This window comes from Melospiza melodia, chromosome 16, assembly GCF_035770615.1.
Source record: "Melospiza melodia melodia isolate bMelMel2 chromosome 16, bMelMel2.pri, whole genome shotgun sequence".
NCBI lineage: Eukaryota > Metazoa > Chordata > Aves > Passeriformes > Passerellidae > Melospiza > Melospiza melodia.
Window position 1 is genome coordinate 16,472,664 of NC_086209.1, and position 20,791 is coordinate 16,493,454.

The 20,791-nt window shown below is 39.3% G+C and overlaps 1 protein-coding gene across 2 annotated transcripts in view; it reads left to right on the forward strand.

Annotated features, from left to right (window-relative positions):
* Positions 1 to 20,791, forward strand: part of LOC134425830 (connector enhancer of kinase suppressor of ras 2-like) — a 173,415-nt gene that overhangs the window by 127,760 nt on the left and 24,864 nt on the right. For both annotated transcript variants that reach the window (XM_063170815.1, XM_063170817.1), the window contains exons 14-18: positions 10,291 to 10,325; positions 13,448 to 13,496; positions 16,462 to 16,510; positions 17,586 to 17,761; positions 19,158 to 19,231. In XM_063170815.1, the coding sequence (XP_063026885.1) occupies positions 10,291 to 10,325; positions 13,448 to 13,496; positions 16,462 to 16,510; positions 17,586 to 17,761; positions 19,158 to 19,231 (383 nt within the window). The remainder of the gene's footprint in view (positions 1 to 10,290; positions 10,326 to 13,447; positions 13,497 to 16,461; positions 16,511 to 17,585; positions 17,762 to 19,157; positions 19,232 to 20,791) is intronic.

Genomic DNA, 20,791 nt, shown 5'->3' on the forward strand with positions numbered 1-20,791 from the left:
GGATGGATCCAGAAATTCAGGTGTTCTCCTCTAGGATGGATCCAGAATTCAGGTGTTCTCCTCTAGGATGGATCCAGAATTCAGGTGTTCTCCTCTTGGATGGATCCAGAAATTCAGGTGTTCTCCTCTTGGATGGATCCAGAATTCAGGTGTTCTCCTTTTAGGATGGATCCAGAATTCAGGTGTTCTCCTCTTAGGATGGATCCAGAAATTCAGGTGTTCTCCTCTTGGATGGATCCAGAAATTCAGGTGTTCTCCTCTTGGATGGATCCAGAATTCAGGTGTTCTCCTCTTGGATGGATCCAGAATTCAGGTGTTCTCCTCTAGGATGGATGCAGAAATTCAGGTGTTCTCCTCTAGGATAGATCCAGAAATTCAGGTGTTCTCCTCTTGGATGGATCCAGAAATTCAGGTGTTCTCCTTTTAGGATGGATCCAGAATTCAGGTGTTCTCCTCTAGGATGGATCCAGAATTCAGGTGTTCTCCTCTTAGGATGGATCCAGAAATTCAGGTGTTCTCCTCTAGGATGGATCCAGAATTCAGGTGTTCTCCTCTAGGATGGATCCAGAATTCAGGTGTTCTCCTCTTGGATGGATCCAGAAATTCAGGTGTTCTCCTCTTGGATGGATCCAGAATTCAGGTGTTCTCCTTTTAGGATGGATCCAGAATTCAGGTGTTCTCCTCTTAGGATGGATCCAGAAATTCAGGTGTTCTCCTGTAGGATTGAACCAGGCATTCAAGCGTTCCCTTGTAGGACTGATCCAGGCATTCAAATGTCCTGTTAGGATTGAACCAGGCATTCAAATGTTCTCCTGTAGGATTGATCCAGATACTCAAGGGTTCTCCTGTGGAATTGATCCCGGAATTCACAGGTTCCCCTGTAGGATGGATGCAGAAATTCAGGTGTTCTCCTGTAGGATAGAACCAGGCATTCAGATGTTCTCCCCTTAGAAGTGATCCAGGTATTCAGATGCTCTCCTTTAGGACTGATGCAGGCATTCAGGTGTTCTCCTGTGGGATTGGTCCAGGCATAAAGGCTCAGTCCTCTTCTCCATGTTTTCATGCTGTATTTCAATCTGAGAAAGGCTGCTCAGTGTTGGTGTCATGACGAATTTCTCCTAAGAGTCACTTTTTCAATATCAGTATCACGACAGCTTTCTCATCAAAGTCAGGACAGAACAGCAAAACACAAGGCAAGAATCATTTGCTGTCAGATGCTTTAATAAAATCGTGCTCTTAATTACTCATCTCACAGAGTTTAGTTTAATTAGACTGTATTATCTCTGAAGGTTCATAAGGATCCTGCACTCAGCCTCTGATAATGATTTATTATACATTAATTTATAAGCTTTTGTATTTTCACTTTGATTACTGTGTCTTGTAAAAACAGATGAGTTTAATGGAGTTACTGTTTATTTAAATTTATTTACTTAAATTGTGGATTTCAATCTCTCTGACAGAGATTATCAGCATCATAAAGTCAAAGCAAAGGATTTCAAACCTGGAGACAAAATCAGCAGGCAATTTATCAGGATGAATGAGAAAATTATTATACAGCCCTACAACAAACCCCAACAATATTTCATAACTTGGTAGATGAATCAGCTGGTTTCAGTCAGTTGTTATAATTCTGTTGATGATCTGTTGGCTCACCTGAGTTCTGAAGAGAAGGAAAATAGGTTGTTTGTGGTAAGATGCAAATTCCACCCCTGATTTCAGGACTGAAGTTATATTTTCTTGCATGATTTCCACCTTATAATGCAATTAATTGATGTGACAGATTAGCAGTGTGATATTGGATAATAATAAAGTAAATACTGAAAAATACCTGAATGACATAAAATGTCAACTCTAAAGGGTCTGAAGGAAAAGCAGGAAACTGGAAAACAGGAAGAGCCAACATGGAGTGGCTGTTCCACCCTAAAAGTGAGTGAGTGTTCACAAACTCAGTTAAATGCGCAGTGATTACAGGGGAGGGCACAGGTAAAATGATTCTTCATGCACTGACAGAGCAGGATTAATTCTTTTATCACCATAAATTCCTGGAGCAGCATTAAAAGAGACCTTTGCAGTCCTTCAGGAGATAATCACAGGAATCAGAATATCTGAGGCACTTTGTCAACTGCCTTATAAATATACAAGAGGAACTGAGTCGACAAACACACAGAGCTGCTGACACAGATTTTGTGGGTTCTTGCCAGCACAGAATCATTCACATTAATGTCTTTCCATTTGGAATACTGAAAGAATTCTGAAAAGCCAAGCAAAAAAAATGGGCATATTTATCTTGAAAGAGAGCTACCCAGAAGAAAAATGTGAAATATCAAAGAACATTCCATGGCAGCTTGATAGCAAAAAGGAAAAGTAACACAGTTGTTGTGTTCTTAGATATAAATTTATAAGTTTTAAGTAGGTCAGCTCATTTCCTTAATATCTAAAGGTGTTACCAGGATTTCCATAAGCATTTTGATATACAAACTTTTTTGGATAATGAGACCAAATCACCTTAAAACAGCTTTTGCTACATTTTTATTTAAAAAGTTGACAAAGCTGGTTTAGCTTTTCTTCTTACCTTTGCTCTGTGCTTGTCAATGGAAGGCAGAACTGGTGGAATCCCATTTCCATGAAATCCTCTCCTCTTAACACATGCCCAGTACAACTTCTGGATATAGATCAAAATTCCAGGCCAGATAAATGCTTTGGGAAATGGAGAGCATAAATAGGATTTTCATAATCTTTAGTGAAGGGAAGGTGATAATGTTTTGTAATCAAACAAAGATGGCTTGATGGAAGGAGGAATTGAGCATCACTTAGCCATTGCTTCATTTTCTAAGCACTTACACAAATATGTAGCAAAAAACCCCAAAAAGGCACTTACTTAACAGTAGTTTAAATTACCAGACGTAAGAAGTTTTGCAAAATTGGTAATTGCAGAGATTCACCACTAGATTAATGCTTTGGAAGGAATGTTGATTTGGAACCCAAAATTAAACAATTAGCCTGATTTCGTAAGTTGCTGGGAGGATGCAGAGTTCCTATATAAAATGGATATTTAGGTAATGCAATATTGGCAGCGTGCCCAGGATATAAAATGATGCATGAAGCCATGTTGCAGCAAAATATTCCTGTCAAGAAACACTGCCCCCTTCCAGGATATATTCATATCTCTAATTTAATTGATATGCAATGTCACAGAACCTAAGCAAGAGTCAATTACAATTAGCAAGGCTGTTATAAATAATTATTAATTAATAGAGTATCTCTTGGAACATGACTTTCTATGTTTACTAATGCTTCACTTCTGAAGTGACATCATTTACCAGGTTGAACCTAAATATGGGCTTACAAGGATAGAGTTAAAACCTGAATATGCTTTTATTTTGTATTACCAGAGCTCATTCTGCAGAAAATTAACTTATCACACAGGACTCCAGCTCAGTTGACCAGATACACCTGGGAAATTTTCATTTTGCATTTCTGACCATAAAACAAAACACAAAAAAATCTTGGAAAATCTTCAGGATTTCACAAAAAGTTATAGAAAACTGTACTCATCCTGCTGCCCAGTTCCATTTTGCTCTGTGGCAACCAGCTTCCATCTAAAAGGAGAATATTGAAGTTCTCCTTCCAGATCCAGTCTGGAAATCCACACAGTGTTCAACTCTGTGGTTTTATTGCACAACTTTCTGAAGCTCTGAAATTCAATTTGCTGGTTACCACATTAAATTCTCCAATTGGATAATGATCTCTCCTCTGGTTTTACTTGGTGATAAATGTTCTGGGCCTATTATCTACAGAGTAATTGGATATTTTCCTTTGTAGTATCATATATTAAAAAACTGGAGAATAGATTGGAATTTCTAATTTTTTTTTTTTTTGTGCGTGAATTAGAATTCAGTGTGTTGAAAAGACTTAATTTTTAATGAGTTTTAAGATCAATTCTTTCATTTCAATGTTCCCTTGACCGTCAAACAGAAATAATGGTATTCACTGAGAGTGCCAGACCAGGATTCACCTTTTATTTGAAAGATCATTTGAAGCATGACGGGGTTTTAGGGTTGGTCATTGTCACCCAGCACTTGCTTAACTTGCTTTTTATTCCCTTCTTGCTGATCCCAGGACGTTGGTAACTCATCCCTGTGGCACAGGGTGATGGAAATGCTCTTTCAGTGCTCCTGGGGCTGCAGAGGCAGCTTGACAAACGATGTAAAGTTTAGTGGTACATGCTGGGAATTAAAACCCGTGCAAAAGCAATGTAGAGCTGGGTGTTGTGTAATGGGTGCACGCTGGGATGTGCCAGATGTTCCAGATGCTTTTTTGGGCTGACAGGCAGTCTGAGTGCTGCTCTGATAAGTGGAATAATTAAGATAGTCTGGGAGAATCACACATATTCAGCTCCAGTGACTGAGGGAGGGGCCTTTTATTGCCAATTTTGCAGGAAATGTGCTCATGTTTTATTTATTCCTTCCTGCTCTTGCAGAAAGAAACTAAACTGAGCATTACTTTCTTCAGAGTTTTATTTCCTTTCTGAATTGCTGAATAAATTCTATCTTTGCTTTTTATTTAAGTATCTGTAATATGGAAAACCTTCTCCTACCTTGCAGTTATGCTGGGAAATCACTCTGGGGATGATTGTGTAGGTTCTTTCTTAGCCAGAAATTAGTATTTCTGTGTTCTGTAGCTTCAAAATGGGTCTGCCCAGTTGTACTGATTGCAAAATAATATTATTTTTCATTGGGACCGTGCACGTGAAGGCTTGAGTTGACGTGTCTCCCTCATACTTGAAGAGTATCCTTGAGTAGCAATGCCCAATAATGTGTTTATTTAGAGTTCTGTTCAGACCTGACTCTCTAAACTACACTAGTCATTAATCTGTGAACAACTCAAAGGGGGAAAAGGTATTTTAGAAAGGTGTTTTACATTATGAGGGGAAATAAAATGTTAAGAAAGGTTCTTTTTAACAGTAACATATTAATATCATCAGTCTTTAGGTTTCCACATGCAGTAATCAAGAACTTCACAACTGATTTGGATCTAGGGAAAATGAAAGGACTAAACCAGTATTAACCCAGAACTCAGGCTGTCCTTGATTTCAGCCCCTTGCAGAGCTCGGCAGAGGGGCTGGGGTTGTTTGGAACAGCCAGGTTGGGATGGATGTGTCTGCAAACTCAGCCCCAGGACAGGCTGCTCATTCCTGCAGCTTCCAAAGGCTCAGGCTGCCTGGCTGGCCTGGAATTCCTTTATTTGCAGTTATATCAGGACACTTTGCACAAAGCAAATATGAGGCTGCCTTTATCCAAACATATGCAGTGTTTTCAGAAGCAATTCTGCTCTATTAGAGCATATTTAAATGATGATATTCTGCATCTTCAAACAAACCACCACCAATGCAAGTCAGCAAATGAAGCATTCATTAACCTGCTGTGACTTCATGGGTAAATTGCCATTTGTAAAACATTCTGGAGTCCTCTGACTCCAGAGAACCACAACACAACTAAGTTGTAGTGCATTGTATTATTTTAGTAAGTGAATTTATGTCCTGTTTTTATTGTTTTGCCAGGCTACAAAAAAAACCCAGTTTAGATGTAGTCTAACTATATATATATATATATATATATATATTTCTAAACCCAAATTTAACAGCTGTTTGTTAGTAAATATATTAATTGCAACTGATATTATTGTTATGATAATTACAATATTTATCCTCCAGAAGGTGCAAATAGAAATCTCTCCCTTACCACACAAATATCATCTCCTGCTGCTGAAAGAATCAATGTGCAGGAATCCAGTTGAAATCTTTTGGGGACTCCTCTGAATTTTCTCTCTACCCAGTGGCTCAGCCTTGCTCCCCTGTTCTTTTCCCCTTCCTTCCTCCTTCAGCAGGAGAACCAGGATTTGGTTTTGGAGGACAGGAGCAGAAAGGCGGGGTTTGGGTTTGGAGGACAGGAATATTTCATGGCAGAAAGGAAGGATTTTGGGTTTGGAGAACAGGAACATTTCATGGCACAGATAGGAATTTGGGTTTGCAGGACAGGAGTATTTCATGGCAGAAAGAAGGATTTTGGGTTTGAAGAACAGGAACATTTCATGGCACAAAGGCAGGATTTTGGGTTTGAACCCGGAATGTTTCATGGCAGAAAGACAGAATTTGGGTTTGGAGGACAGGAACATTTCATGACACAAAGGCAGGATTTTGGGTATGGAGGACAGGAATATTTCATGGCAGAAAGAAGGATTTTGGGTTTGGAGGACAGGAGCATTTCATGGCACAAAGGCAGGATTTTGGGTTTGAACCAGGAACGTTTCATGGTAGAAAGGAAGGATTTGGGGTTTGAAGAACAGGAGCATTTCATGGCACAAAGGCAGGATTTGGGTTTGGAGGACAGGAACATTTCATGGCACGAAGGTCAGCCTTGGGCAGGGAATGGGGCAGGTGAGGAAGAGGAGGGAGGAGGAATTGCCTGTTTTCCCTGAGCTGCCCTGCTCCCCGTGTGCTGGCAGTGTGATCATCTCCCAGCATCACAAACTCCAGAGGATCCCCTCCCTCTGCCCCCAGCCCATTTCTCAGCTGCCCTCTTGTTTCTCCTCAGCACAAATTTGGGTACCCCCAACAGTACACAAATGTAGATTACAGCGGGTGATTTCCTGTCTCTGTTATCTCTCCCCTCAACAAGGGGGAGTGGAATGAAAACCTCAAAGGCCATTTTTATTTTTAGCCCAGCATGATAATTTTGAAAGCAGATTCAGTGGGTGAAAGCATCAGCTCTCTCAGGTAGAGAGATAAGTAAAGCCCCTTGTAGCAAGGCCACAGTTTGATTGTTTTTGAAAAAACGTGATATAGAGAAATCTTCAGGATAATAAATATATGAGTTAAAGAAGCAGAAGAACAAATATTTTTTTCTCTTTTTACTTTTATTAATAATAATTAAGTATCTGAGTATAGCAGAGTAGAAGAACAGAACAATAAAAAAGCCTTGGAATCTTTCCATCTGAATAAATGATGTATGTAGATGGAATAAATATTTTGAATTTGGCCACTGAGATTAGTAACACACATGAAACTATTCTAATCTCATTATCTCATAACCAACTATTCTTATCTCTTGCTTAGGAAACAAGTAAATAACGGGTATTGAATATTTTCACAGCATCTCTGCAGCTCAGGGTTCTGTTCTCAGTGGTTTATCTGATTTCTTTACTTAGGAGAAGAAATTCTGATTCAAATGAAATTTTTGTATTTTTTTTTAATAAGTTATTTATAGAAGTTTCAGGTAAATGGGACTTTCTGCAAGATTTCCTCTGGGAGAGGAGCCTCAGATCTGCCTGTGGCCCCACAGAGGCTTTGGTGTCCTTTCATCTCCACTCCTGCAGGGCAGCAGCAGATCCTGGGGATCCCTGGAGCTCCAGGAACGTGGAGCTGACTAAAGAAGGCAGATAGGTGCCAGTGACCTGAATTTCACAGAGTTTGTGCTTTATAGTCTCTGACAGCATGACAAGACCGGCGTCTCCTGAGCCTCCCACATGTCTGCTACTCATGAAAGTGGCCTTGTAGTAAGATGAAGTAAACTTTTACTTTGGGAACTAGGAAAAAGCAATTTTCTTTTTTTTTGAAATGTCACAAAGTGGTAAGAAGTAACTGCTCAAAAAAATGTATATATAAGGTTGCTGGAAATGCAGGTAGGAGCCTTCCACATTGTCATTGTCAGCATTGAATCTGCATGTAATTACAATGACACAAGGAAATTAATTTTAGCTATAGGGAGACATTTATAGAAATGCCAGGGCGTGGGTGTTTCCATGTATAGTACCAGAAATCCTTTATAAAGGTTGGCATTTCAGGCTGCCAACAGGATTGTTCTCCCAAGAGAGCTTCTTTGGGGAGAAAATCAATCAAATGAAAGATGATAAATATGTGACAAAGGTCTGTAGTAATCCCAAATGTCCACACTTAATTACTGCTAATAATCTCTGTGTTAGTGATGAGTTGGTCAGGAGCTGAGATTTTTCTTCTAATAAATTAATTACTGATAGACTTTAAAAGGTGTAATTATGTTTTATATGTTTCAACTACTAATATCAACAATTTTCTCTCCCTCTGTATTTACATAGATATTCTTCTTTGCTCTTTTCTATATTACAGCAACTAATAATCAGTTACAATAATCTATGAGTTGTTCAATGGTTAAATAATATTTTTGTTTTTCACACTGTTATAGAGTCTTTTAAAATTTCCCTGCTACAGACTATGCTTCAGTTAATGAGATTACATTATTCAATATCTTTGGAAATTAATGCTTGGTAATGCAGAAAAATTTGTGGTGTTGAAAGACTGACCTCTAGAAAAATGTGTTTTATTATCAGAAGCAAATTTCTCCCTAGTAAGTCCTTTTTCAGCCTAATATATGCAAGTTCACATCCCACTCATGAAATCCCTCTGATCAAAAGGAATCTGGAGCCACAATCCAAGGTGATCACGTGGGGCAGAATTGGATTTTGTGCATTTTCTTGGGAGGAAATAAATAACTGAGTTTTTATAGCAGTGAAAATTGGTAATTCAGGTGCTGGAAAGAGCAGCCAGAGCAGGTGAGGGAGGTTTATTTCAGCTGTGCCAGGGAACAGAGCGTGGGATGGGACGCATTTGGGGCAGGGAATGAACCCTGGTTTGGAAACACTTTGCTTTGACTTTGGGAGCGTTTTCGGAAAAGGAAATTAAGGAATAGAATGGGAAGCACTCACTGAATTAGCAGTCCCACTTTTAGCTGCTAAAATTAGAAACCTTGGAAGTCAGAGGGATAAGAGAAGGAAAGCTTTGAGCCTTCTGGTAGAATAAATTCTATTTTTATAACAGCAGCATGGGGAGTGCTGCTGTCAAAGTTCTTCTGCTCGCTTGGCCACACAATATTTTCCTGGGCTGTCCCCAGCATTTCCAGGGATGCTCAGACTGCTTCGTTTGTGTTTGGCAGAGCATTTTCAGCACCAAAACAACCTCTCTGAAAGAGCTATTTTGCTTTAGCTGTGTGCTGTTAACACTTCCAGTCTGCTTTGAGAAAATGTGAGTATTTCTACAGGGTATTTTCAATATCTTTAAGTTCTCCAGGCTACATTTCAGCGTGCTCAGAGGAGAATTGAGGCATTTCTGGCTCTCAGGAAAGGCTGTTAGGGTTTTTGTACTCAGTCACTCAGTGGGGAGCTCTGCCTTTGCCTGGTTTCCACAAGGAGTGTCAGAGAACTGCTGCTTTTAGTGTAAGGGCACTTTTCATTATTTTTCATCAGATAAGGCCCCTTATTTGAGTGGGATGATCTCTGCAGCTCCCATTTGCTGGAATATTCCAGCTGAAGCACTAAAAGCTGATAACTGGTTCTGTGCTGGGCTCCCAGGGCCAAGGGGGCTCCTTGGAGGAGGAGGAGGAGGTGGCAAAATGTGAATGTGTTTTCTGAAGCTGCCTTAGAAACCCTGCTGCAAAAATGCACCCAGCAAACTTCCTGTGCTCTGAGCTCATCTGAGGCTCGGCACTATCTGTCAGCAAACATCTGCTGCAGGCACCAAGCAGTGGCACCAAACCACAAACTCTGCATTTGCTAAAATGATCGCTTTCCTATCTGCTTATCCAGAAAGTCAAAGATTTTGTAGATTTCTGTATTTATAAACAGATACATGTGAATTTTACAACCTATCTGGGGGATGGTTTTTTTTGTAATTTCGTTTTTTGTGAATTTCATTTTTTGTGAATTTCAATATTTAGCTGAGGGGAAAATCTTCCATCATAAAACTTGTTTTAAAGTTACTTAAACTGTCTGAAGATTTTATTTTTAACCCCGAATCAGCTGCTGCTTACTCCACAAAGACAGGTTCATTTCCAAACCTCATAGGAATAACCAGTGTGGGAAATCAAGTTATTTAAAGCTATGTAAGAGTGATGTCAAAGAAAGTTTGTCCTTCTGAAATTCTGTATTTTACATTGCAATATTTGCTCTTTGCATTCAAACTCCCCTTCAAATATTAACACTTTTGCAAACATTCAAACAAATTTTAACTCTCTTATTTTAAAGAGCTTTGGTCACACTCAGAGAGCATCTGAAATTCGTTTGTGAATGCAAATGCAAGTTGTTTTAAGCATGATCTTCATTTTAAAATAACTCTTAGCTGGAAATTGAAATAAATGTTCCATTTCCTTTGCTTTAGAGTTGCAGAATGACTGTGGTTTACCTCTGTCATTTTTTCACTGCGCTCAGAGCACCAAGGAAGTCTGGTCTTTGTGCTTAATGCTCTTTATTTTTCTTCTACAGAGACCAGGGGATCCAGTCAGTGGAGATACTGAAAGGTAATTACTTCTTTTATTCTGTATTTAAATATATACACAGTTATATTTGTGGATTAAACTGCATTCTTTACTTCTAGAGACTTTGTTGGAGTATTTGAGGAATACATTTTCAGGGTTTAGAAATATCAGTGCTGATAACATTTAGCAAATGTTCATTTGCCAACATCAAATGTAAATAGAAGTTATAAAGGTTTAAAAAATTCTTCAGATAAAAGTTTATAAAATATTTGTAGAGGGGAAAAATTCTACTTTTATGTTGCCCAATCTACTTTTTTACTTTAGAAATTCAGTATTTCAGACTCACTCCGAGGATGAAAAAAGTAATGTGTGTCTAACACAATTTTCATAACCAACAGGCAGAATGTTTCCATGAACATCTTTCTATGAACATCTATCTCTAATTCAGTCTGTACAAAATTACTGCTTATATTTGTGGTTTGGAGTACACAGATATTAAGAATGGGGTCTTCAGTTTGGTCTTTAGGTCTGACTTGAATCAATTTATTCTAATGAAGAAAACAGTGATTTTGTCTGTCATTTCTTTGCTGTGTATCTGATGAAGTATCTTCATATTCATGTTGCATGCAAAAGTCACAGTTAAAGAAATGTTTGAAGCAACAGCTATTTTGTATCATCATATATTCTAATTAAGTTCAGTTATAATCTATGATAATTATTCTTTTTATGTTTTTTCATCCTGTATATGGCCTAAACCCATTTAAGAAGTGGAATAATTAATTAGATTTAGAGTGCTTTGACCAATCTAAAGGATTTATGACTGCTGGTGATTCCTTCAGTGCTATAAACATCCCAGAATTCAGCTAAAAGTCTGAGGTGTGACACTATCAGCTGCTGACCACCTCACACTTGATTTTCAGGGCAGACAGCATTTTTACCTCTTTATGTGTGTTTTAAACATCACAATGCAGTTGAAAGGCAGCTGTGGTGGTGCCCATTGGCTGCTGCTTTCCTGGTGTGCTGTGCATGGTTAAAATGGCATTATTAACCCAATGAGCAGAGATTAAAGTGAAATACAGATGAAATTCCACCTCATCTGACAACAGCCAGTCCTGTCTCTCCAGTGCCAGCACTTCATCACCTCAGCAAAGAGTGGAGGTTTGCCTTTATAGGAGATTAAACATATAAATACTTTAATATTAATATTTTGTTCCACTTCACAGCCTCCCTCCTGTGCAGGGTTACCTGGTGGGAGAGCGAGTTACTCTTGCTCTCTTTTGAATTAAAACTTCATGTCACATTTTGCCTTCACCTCTTACGCCTCAGTGTTCAAAACCTGCTGTTTTCTGTAAATCTGACTGTTTTTATTTAGCCTCCCATCCTCTTTAAAGGTTCTGCTGTCCTGTTCTTCTCTCCCACCTGTTTCTCTCATTTTCAGCCCTGGGCTCCTTCCTGCCTGACTTTGTGCATCAGAGAGAGACCCCCCACACTCTCCCCAAAGCAGCCATGTCTCCATCACCATTTCATTTCCTCCTCCACATCCCCATTTTGGTGCAGAGGAGTTTGTTTTTCTCCTGAGCAATTTTGTTTTTCCCATAGCAAAGGGCTCCTGGTTTTTCCCAGCAGGTTGCACAGGCCCAGCTTGGCAGGGACATTTCAATCCAGATGGAACATCCCTGGTGGACAGGACAGGGCACCTGCCAAGAAATACTTTCCAGGGACATATGACTTGTGAGAATTTCGGCAAACTTTCACAGCAAAAGGCTATGCTTTTCTATTCTTTAATAGAAGAATCCTTCTCCCACACATTTTAGATTTCAGGCCCAAAACATGAGCATATTATGTCTTTTCAATATGTTGAAAAATATTTCAAGAGGCAGAATTATATCACCTTCCTAATAAACTTATTTAAAGTTATTTAAATAGCTTAAAACAAAATAAAAACCACTTTTCAGATACTTATCCCCTAGAGTTAAACTTTGGCAACCAGGAGACAAACTGTGTAGATAGACTGACATATTTGGGTGAAATATCGTTACCTTCCATGAGTGAAAGAGGGGAAATTTAGGTTGCATATACAGAAATTCTTCCTCTGATGGAGGGGAGGCCCTGGCACAGGGTGCCCAGAGCAGCTGTGGCTGCCCCTGGATCCCTGGCAGTGCCCAAGGCCAGGCTGGACAGGGCTGGGAGCACCTGGGACAGTGGGAGGTGACCCTGTGAACAGAACCACACGAGGGGAGACAGGCAGAAAAGCTGCATCAACCACACAAGGCACAGCTGCTGCTTGGATGAACATTTTGCTGAATTTTTCTTTTTTTTTTTTATGAAAAATTATTTATTTTTTATATGAACTGCTCAAGTTCTTTCTCGTAACACATTTTGTCTTTGTAAATAATCCTTAAAGATTCTTTTCGTCTCGGTCACGGCAATGTACTTTGGAAATTACTTTTTGTAGTTGTGGTTAATGCTGGAGAGATAAGAAGAGATAAACGTTTTAAAAATGACTCTCAGACTTGACATTTTGCTGTCAGTATTGCAGGTCCAGATGCACCTGTGCTGCAGAGATTTACAGGTGCACCTGAGTTGCTCGAAGCATCAACAGCCCAGAGCAGAGAGCTGAGCCAGGGATTTCAAACCTCACTACAAAATACTCAATAATTAATCTGCAGTGAGAATTTCCCTGTCGTAACAGGAATATATTATATAAGAGATGGAAGTTCTAGTAACCTAAATGTAAATCATGGATCCAGATGAGGTGATAAAAAATGCATTCCTGTGACCAGGTAGATAAATCCAAAATGCTACATGTGTGTATTAGTCCAAGTTCTGAAAATGGATAAAAATTACAAATCTGACCCTGATTCAGTGTCCTATTTCCATTATGGCCAATTCTGTTTGCACAGGACAAGGAAAGGCCTCTGGTGCTGCTGCCCTGCCTTGATCTCCAGTCTTTACAGAATTCACATATATCAGAGATGGTATCTTTGCATTTTAAAGTGTCAATTCTTGGTATCTGTGGCATCCTGTAGCAAAGTCTTACAGAATTTGGTGCTGCAGGATGCTGTGGTTATATTTAGAGATTCACAGAGTGTCTGTAATCACTATGTAATCAGTTTGGGTTTTTTCCCTGTGGTTATTTGACATCTTTCTTCTGTTTGTTCTAGATATGCAAGTTCTGCCATTGACCATCCAGGAAACACATCCATGAGGAAGGTAATGATTTATAAATGTGCTTGAAATAAGCAAAATACTCCTCAACTGTTCAATTCATTGCCATACTTTTAAAAGACACCTTAGATATCCCAAACCTTGATATTTGCCTATGTTATGAAAGAGCTGAAAACAAAAATCTAGGAAAAATTTCCATATTGAGGAAACTGGCTGCTGCAACCACAGCAGGTCAGTGTGCCTGAAATGCTTTTAGTTAAGGTTGGGAACTTGGGAATTCAATTAAGTTTGGGAACCTTGGAGTGTGTTCCAAGTATGTGATGGTTTGGGGAGGAGAATCACACACCACATTGGGCTGGAAGGCACCTCTGGAGGGAGGCTTACCCTGAAGGTAAAGAAAACTTTTAAAACTCTTAGAGTATTTAAATAGTACCAATACTATGATAGGGAGATGGAGGATTAAGATTTTCCAATATTTTTTATGGTACCAACTTTGAGGTGCTCCATTTTCAATGGAAAATAGCTGTAAAAAAGGCCTTTTTTTATTATTTAGCTTTTGTAATTATTTCATAGAAAGGAAAAACAATAGAACCTTCATTTGTAGAATGTCAGTTCTTCATTGTGACTTGGCACTTTTTACACTGATTGGGTTGGACAGGGCTTGGAGCACCCTGGGACAGAGGAAGGTGTCCCTGCCATGGCAGAGGGGATGGGATGAGCTTTAAGGTCCCTCTCAAACCTTTCTGTGGCTGTGATGACTCAGTTCTAAACAATTTCCCCTAAAAACTCCTTAGGTTAAAACCAATGGAGGTACAAGCAACCAGTTTTACTTTTCATTGAGTGTTTCTGTGCCAGCACTTCTCCTACCCCCTGATTACACTGAGAACTCCTTAATTTACCTTCAGGAGCATCAATTCAATTCTAGCAGTTTTTAAATTTCGTTTTTCCCTGTGCTGGCTTTGGGTGGGGTGGCAGGGTGGGCACGCTCAGGCTGTGGCCTCGTGGTGTGGTTTTGAGATAAGAATTGAAACACTGACGGCCCCAGTGAGTTCTCCATCCTCTGTCTGTCTCCCATAGCAACTCTGAGTCATTTGGAGTTGTGAGTTCTGTTTCCTTGCAGTGTTTGCCACCAAGTTAATTATATTACAGTGGTTCTTTTATCTCTCAGAGTGTGGAGTTTGAATTTTTACCTTAGCAGTACTAATTAACTACTGATTCCCAAGGTATTGCAAGCCTCTCACTTTCCCTAGTTTCCTTGGTTTGAATACATTCTATGTGTGCATAAACAAAACGGGAAAAATCATTAGCCAAGCATTTTAGAAGAAAGATATTTTTTGTTTCAGAAAGATATTTTGAGCTCTCCCTTGATTTGTTGTGCTGTTTCTTTCATTTCATCCTGTAAGCATCTGCACTGTTATGGAAGTGAACAATCTTTCTTTTCTATTGTTTATAAACACTGGGTTTAAAATTTCCCATAATTTGACAGAGTTTCTGCTGCTAAAGGGAAGATAGATGGCAAAAAGTAGTGTTTGCATCTGTGTACAGATTGTGCCACACTCTGAGTTCCTGACTGAGGTTAAATAAATACATTTTTACTTTGCAATGGTGCTGTCCTTCCAGGAAGAATAATTAGCTAAGTGTTTTAGAAGAAAGATATGTTTTATTTCAGAAAGATATTTTCAGCTCTCCCTTGATTTGTTGTGCTGTTTCTTTCATTATTTTTAAAAGTTTTGTATTAAAAGATGAATACCAGTTTCTGGTGAGTATCCCCTCCTCACCCACATTTCATTACAGGGTTTTATTCCATCCCTACATTTCTCTAGTCTAAATTTGGGGGAAAATGTGGTGATGTCTTTATCAGAACACACCTGCTTTGCCCTGATGCATTTCCCTGGGCAGAGGAACATTGAGCAGGTTGTTCCAGCCCCAGAACTCCAGCTGACCCAGCAGGGCAGATCAATATTGCTGCTGGGATTTGCAGCCCATCCCCAAACCCCCCAGAGCTGCTGTGCACATTTCATACCTTCTCTCAGAGAATTTTGGTTTCATTTTCTGGATTTTGCCACATTTCCTCCAGCACAGAGCATTCATCTTTGCCTTCTCTGAATGAAGGGACGCGTTTGCAGAGATGAAGTGAATTGAGGGAGATGTGCTCAGTTAGGGGATGCTGCTCCTCCCTCACTGAGCATCCCTGGCACAATTGTCACATTTTCTGGGACATTCCTGGTGCTAAATCAGGGTTACAGACAGGGCTGGGCATGGCCAAACCCACTCCTCCCTTTGCTGCTTTCATTTAAAATCAACCTTTGTCTCTCTGCAGCTGGAGTCTTGTTTGCACCTGATTATTTTATAGGGTTCTTAAGTATTTGTTCATTGGAGGCAAATCCTTACCAGTTTTTGAGTACTATGCCTGGTTTTAGGTTTAAATAAAGACCTGATTTTAGGGTTCTTTTTCCCCCCCCAACATTAAAATCAATTTTTTATTGCTGCCACAAAATGAAAGAAATATTTTTGTTTTTCTCCTGGGACTTATTCTGTCAACCAACAACCCAAAAAACTTGTTTCTGTGGTGGGAAGTGTGACTTAGACAAGTCATTAAGCACAGGATTTTGTGTATAATGCTTGTGGTGAATATTTATTTTTGAATGCATATTTTTATAATTATTTCCTTGATGCAGCAAACTTCAAATACCAGTCAGTTCATCAGCTCCTTCGTGGGAGTTTATATCTTTAGTTTTCAAACCTCTGCACAGCTTTCATGCAAAGAATCCTTGATGCTTTCACTGCAATTGTAATTAATATTTTTACAGGTATTTTAATTTGCAGATTTAGCAGAGTGTTGTTTTCTTCATGATGTTGAGGAAAGTTGTAAGAGGAAAATGACAGGAGGGAGATCCTGTGATCACTGATGCTGTGATAACCCTGGAGAGGGGAGTGAATGAAAGCTCTTACATGTTACTGCTCTTACTTGCACTGGTGTTTCATAATTTATTTATTTTTTTCCTTACAGTCATTCCATTACGCTTCCCTCAGGGTAAAAAGCAGGAAATGGTCAAAAGGTAACTTCTTCCAGTTAACATTCTGAAATCAGAAAATGAGGCTCCTTCTCTGAGAATAAAAAAGTGATCTGTAACAAAAGTTCAACTTGATTCAAATATTTCTAAATTTGATAGTAAGCAATAAAGGAAAATACCAAATTAGAATACTAAAAGAAATGTTTTATGGGTATAGCATTTCTTGGGTGGGTGGAAAAATTTCCTCTTCCTTAGGAAGAAGGCAAAGAGCATCTATGAACAAATTGATGAGAATTTGCCTGTGGAACACTGCAGAGCAAAGGATGGTGTTTTATATTCTCTAAATTTCTACCCTGTTTCACAGCTGTAGGACAAATTTAATTCTTGTAGCATCATAAACTTGATTTTTCACAGAAAAAAAGTCTGATATGTTAAGGGAATTTCCCACAGAGTTTTTTTCAGGAAAATAAAATAAACCATATTTATTAAAAACCTGGTTTTATTAATATTTACAAGGCAATCTAAGCTTTTTAATTAGGATTCATTGAAATAACACCAAGAAAAAGAACAATAACCCTATTCCCGGTGCTGTGCCTTTAACAGGATGCTGTAAAGTTAACATATTGTTGCTCACTTCAGGATAAAAATCATGTAAGCATGTGCATTGTTATGAAAGTGAGCAATCTTTCTTTTTTATTGTTTATAAAAATTGGGATTAAAATTTCCCATAATTTGACAAAACTTCTGCTGCTAAAGGGAAGATATATGGCAAAAAGTAGTGTTTGCATCTGTGTACAGATTGTGTCACACTCTGAGTTCCTGACTGAGGCTAAATAAATTCATTTTTACTTTGGAATGGCGCTGTCCATCTTAATCAGAAAAAAATGCAGCCCTTAGAGGAATTAACCCTCTGGAGATTAAATAAAGAATTGCATAAAGCAGGCAGTTTTCATTGTGGTCATGGGGAAACCAAGCTCACAGGGCACTGCTGAATTTGGAAATTGTTCACTGTGAGTCTGGGAGGGTTTGGCTGGGAGGGGAGTGTTTGAACTCATATGTTCATTGAAGAATGAACATTTTCATTGCATTGGGACTGGAGCATTGCCTGTGTCTGTCCCAGGGGGGTCCCTGTCCAGCGTGAGCCGCAGGCGAATCTCCTGCAAGGACCTGGGCCACGGCGACTGCGAGGGCTGGCTCTGGAAGAAAAAGGATGCCAAGGGGTATTTCACCCAGAAATGGAAAAAGTACTGGTTCATCCTGAAGGATTCCTCCTTGTACTGGTACACAAACCAGAATGTAAGTACGGGCCATGCTTGGAGAAAGTCAAAATGAAACCTTAAGTTTTAGAATTCTTTTAAAGTCTATTTTCACTGCGTGCCTGGGTGATCTGCCACATTAATTGCCAGGTCTGGGGCACTCTGGCTGGAAATATTTCAACTGAAATTCTTTATTAAAGTCACCAAGTCCATGTTCAAGGTTAATAAAATAGCAGATGTTCATGGCAGTCTTTAAGAAATGAGTATGTCTGTAGTTAATCCTTCTCCACAGATTTATTTGGACTAACACAATGTTCACACTCAGCTCTCCCCAGTTTCACTTGTGAGAGGGGATGTGTAAAGTGCAACCATTTGTGTTAATTAAGCATTCTGTGAAGCAGATGTGAAAATCTGAATTTGTAAATCTCTTTATCCAGAAGTTATTTTTATATCAATGTTCCTCTTGCTTTTTGCTGAATTAGTCTGGAGTTTGCAGTTTCTCATGTGCAAAATGCTGCCCTTGGTGAAATTTTCCTGAAAACCAATGGGCCTATGCTGGTGCAATCTGCATAAATGTAGGGAAATAACAGAGAGGAGAAACCCAAAATGGTTCAGTGATGCTCTTCCCCTTGTGAGCAGCAGCCCCAGTGCTTGGGCTGAACTCTGCAGCCTGCTTTGGTTACTGAGCTTTCACTCCACCTCTCCCATTCCCTCCAGAGGAGGTGTTCAGCAGCAAAATCGCCCTCAGCTTTTGTGGGTTTTGTAGCCCAAGAGGGGTTCAGGCTGTGGGTGATGAAGGGATTTTGTGGGGTTTGACATTTCCCATGCCAGATAGGGGCACTGTCTGTGTCCCCCTGGCTCTCAGGCTGTGCCTCAAACCAAGCCATAACTCCCTGTGCCCTTGCTGACACCTTTCAAAACCTGCCCGGTGTTAATTTAATGTCTCTCTGCTTTTCCTCCTGAATTGCTTCAAAAGGAGCAGAAAGTGACAGGATGCATTTCCTGGTTATTTCCTCCCCATTTAATCAGAGGTGACCTCAGCAAGGAAGCTCCTCGGGGACTGGGGTGTGACAGCTGTGACTTTCAGGAGAGACAGCCACCAAAGAGCTGTAAAATCAGATTTATGGGGAAGAATCTGAGAGCTCTCCTCTGTTTAGGGGCTGTGTTTGGGGCTGAAAGGTTTCCTGTGATCTTCAGCAAAAGGGATTTGGGATGGCTGATCCTCCTCTGAGAAATTACCAGTTTAGTTACCTCACAGAGGTTATTTACATTGAATTGAATCCATTCCATAGGAAAAACAGTTTGTGCAAAATGCATTCAGTACCTCCTTTGACTGGGTAGTTGTTCTTTGTGTAAACCCCAAACAGCAGCTGCTCTTTTCTCTTTTCTTTAATTCTATATTCATTGTCAACATTTTATTTTTCCTCTTTCAATAGGATGAAAAAGCAGAAGGATTCATTAGTTTACCTGAATTCAGGATAGACAGAGCAATTGAATGCAGACGAAAACAGTAAGTAATGTGTCAATTATATTCACAAAGGATTGCTCTTGGAGGTTTGCTATACTGAACACATGCAAAATCCAAAGAAAGAAGTTACAGAGAAAAAAAACCTTGAAAACTGTAAATATAACATCATAGATCCACTTAAGCTTTAGTATTTCTCTTTATTATAAAAGATGCAATGTAATGTAAATTCCATTTACTGGATTAAAATGAATTTAATAATTCTTTAGCCAGCTTGCCAGATAGTCCAGTTACAGCTTAAGCTAAATAAGTAAATCAAAAAGCAATGAATACTTTAGTAAAGAGATAAAACTTTTTCAGGTTCAGTAAGGCAGTATTTTCCCATAGGAAATAGCATAACAAATATCATAGCAGGGAATGGTGAATATAATCTTAATTTTCTCTTTTATGGGGGAAGCTTTTCATACCCAATATTGTGTTGCTCTCAGCTGCTAAAATATTTAGGTTCCATATGCAAAATGAACTCTGCATTATTGCTTATGTGCATATTGCTATTGTTACATTCCACTCCACTAAAAAGCATATTATAATCTTTGCACAATTAAAGAATATTTAATAACAGACACTCATTGGAAACTGCTCCAAACAATGTTGGGATTGCAATCAACAGGTTTAACAGAACAATTCCAATGCTTTGAGAGTGGTACTTTGCTGGTATCTCCTGAATTATTTGCATTTGTCTTCTGTATGCTTTCCTGCTTTTAACTAAGCATCCTGGGTTTTTCCTCTGCTTTCCCAACGATTTAATGCAGTTTTGGTCTGAGGAAACAAGTCCTACAACTGTGAGCACAGTACAATAGAAATATTGAAGGTATGAATTACAATAGAGGCTGCTCATCAGAAAATCAAACCTCTTCAGTTGCCTGTTCTTGTCTGGGGATATTATTACTGTGTCAGAGAAGTACAAGACAGTGCAATTTACACTTCTATTTCTCCTTTCAGCTGAGGGTATCACTGCAGAAATTAAACATGAGCTGAGCACTATAAATACCTCAGAGCCATGAGTAGATATTAATAATGATATTGAACAAAAATACAGGGAAAATAATACCCTTTTGTTAGAATCTAAAGCACTTAACAGATTTCAGTGAATTAACCAAGATCAAACAGAAGGTCATTGTGCACAGCTACAAATAGCTTCCAGAGCTTTCCTCAAAGCATGAGAACACAATCCCTCAGAACTCAGCTTAGGGAAGGATTTCTGTAGGGTGTGTGCGCAGGGAAAAGTCCGATTAACTGAAACTTTGCACACGACTGAAAGCTGAGAACCTCCAGGCTTTGAATCCTCTCAAAAAGGGGCAGGTCCAGAGGTAAAAGTATAATGAAGATGTTCATAGTATATTCCCTTTTTTCCTGAGCTTAATTTCTGTTTGATTTCTTCCTTCACGGACTACCATTTATGTATTTCCCCCATCACAAGAGCGGCACCTGACCTTAGCCACTGTTTTACCTGGAAGTGAGTGCAGTGAAATTCAGAATATTCAGCACGTGGGAGTGGGGGCCAACCCACAGCCCCTGTGAGCACACCTGGAAAACTCTTACCTG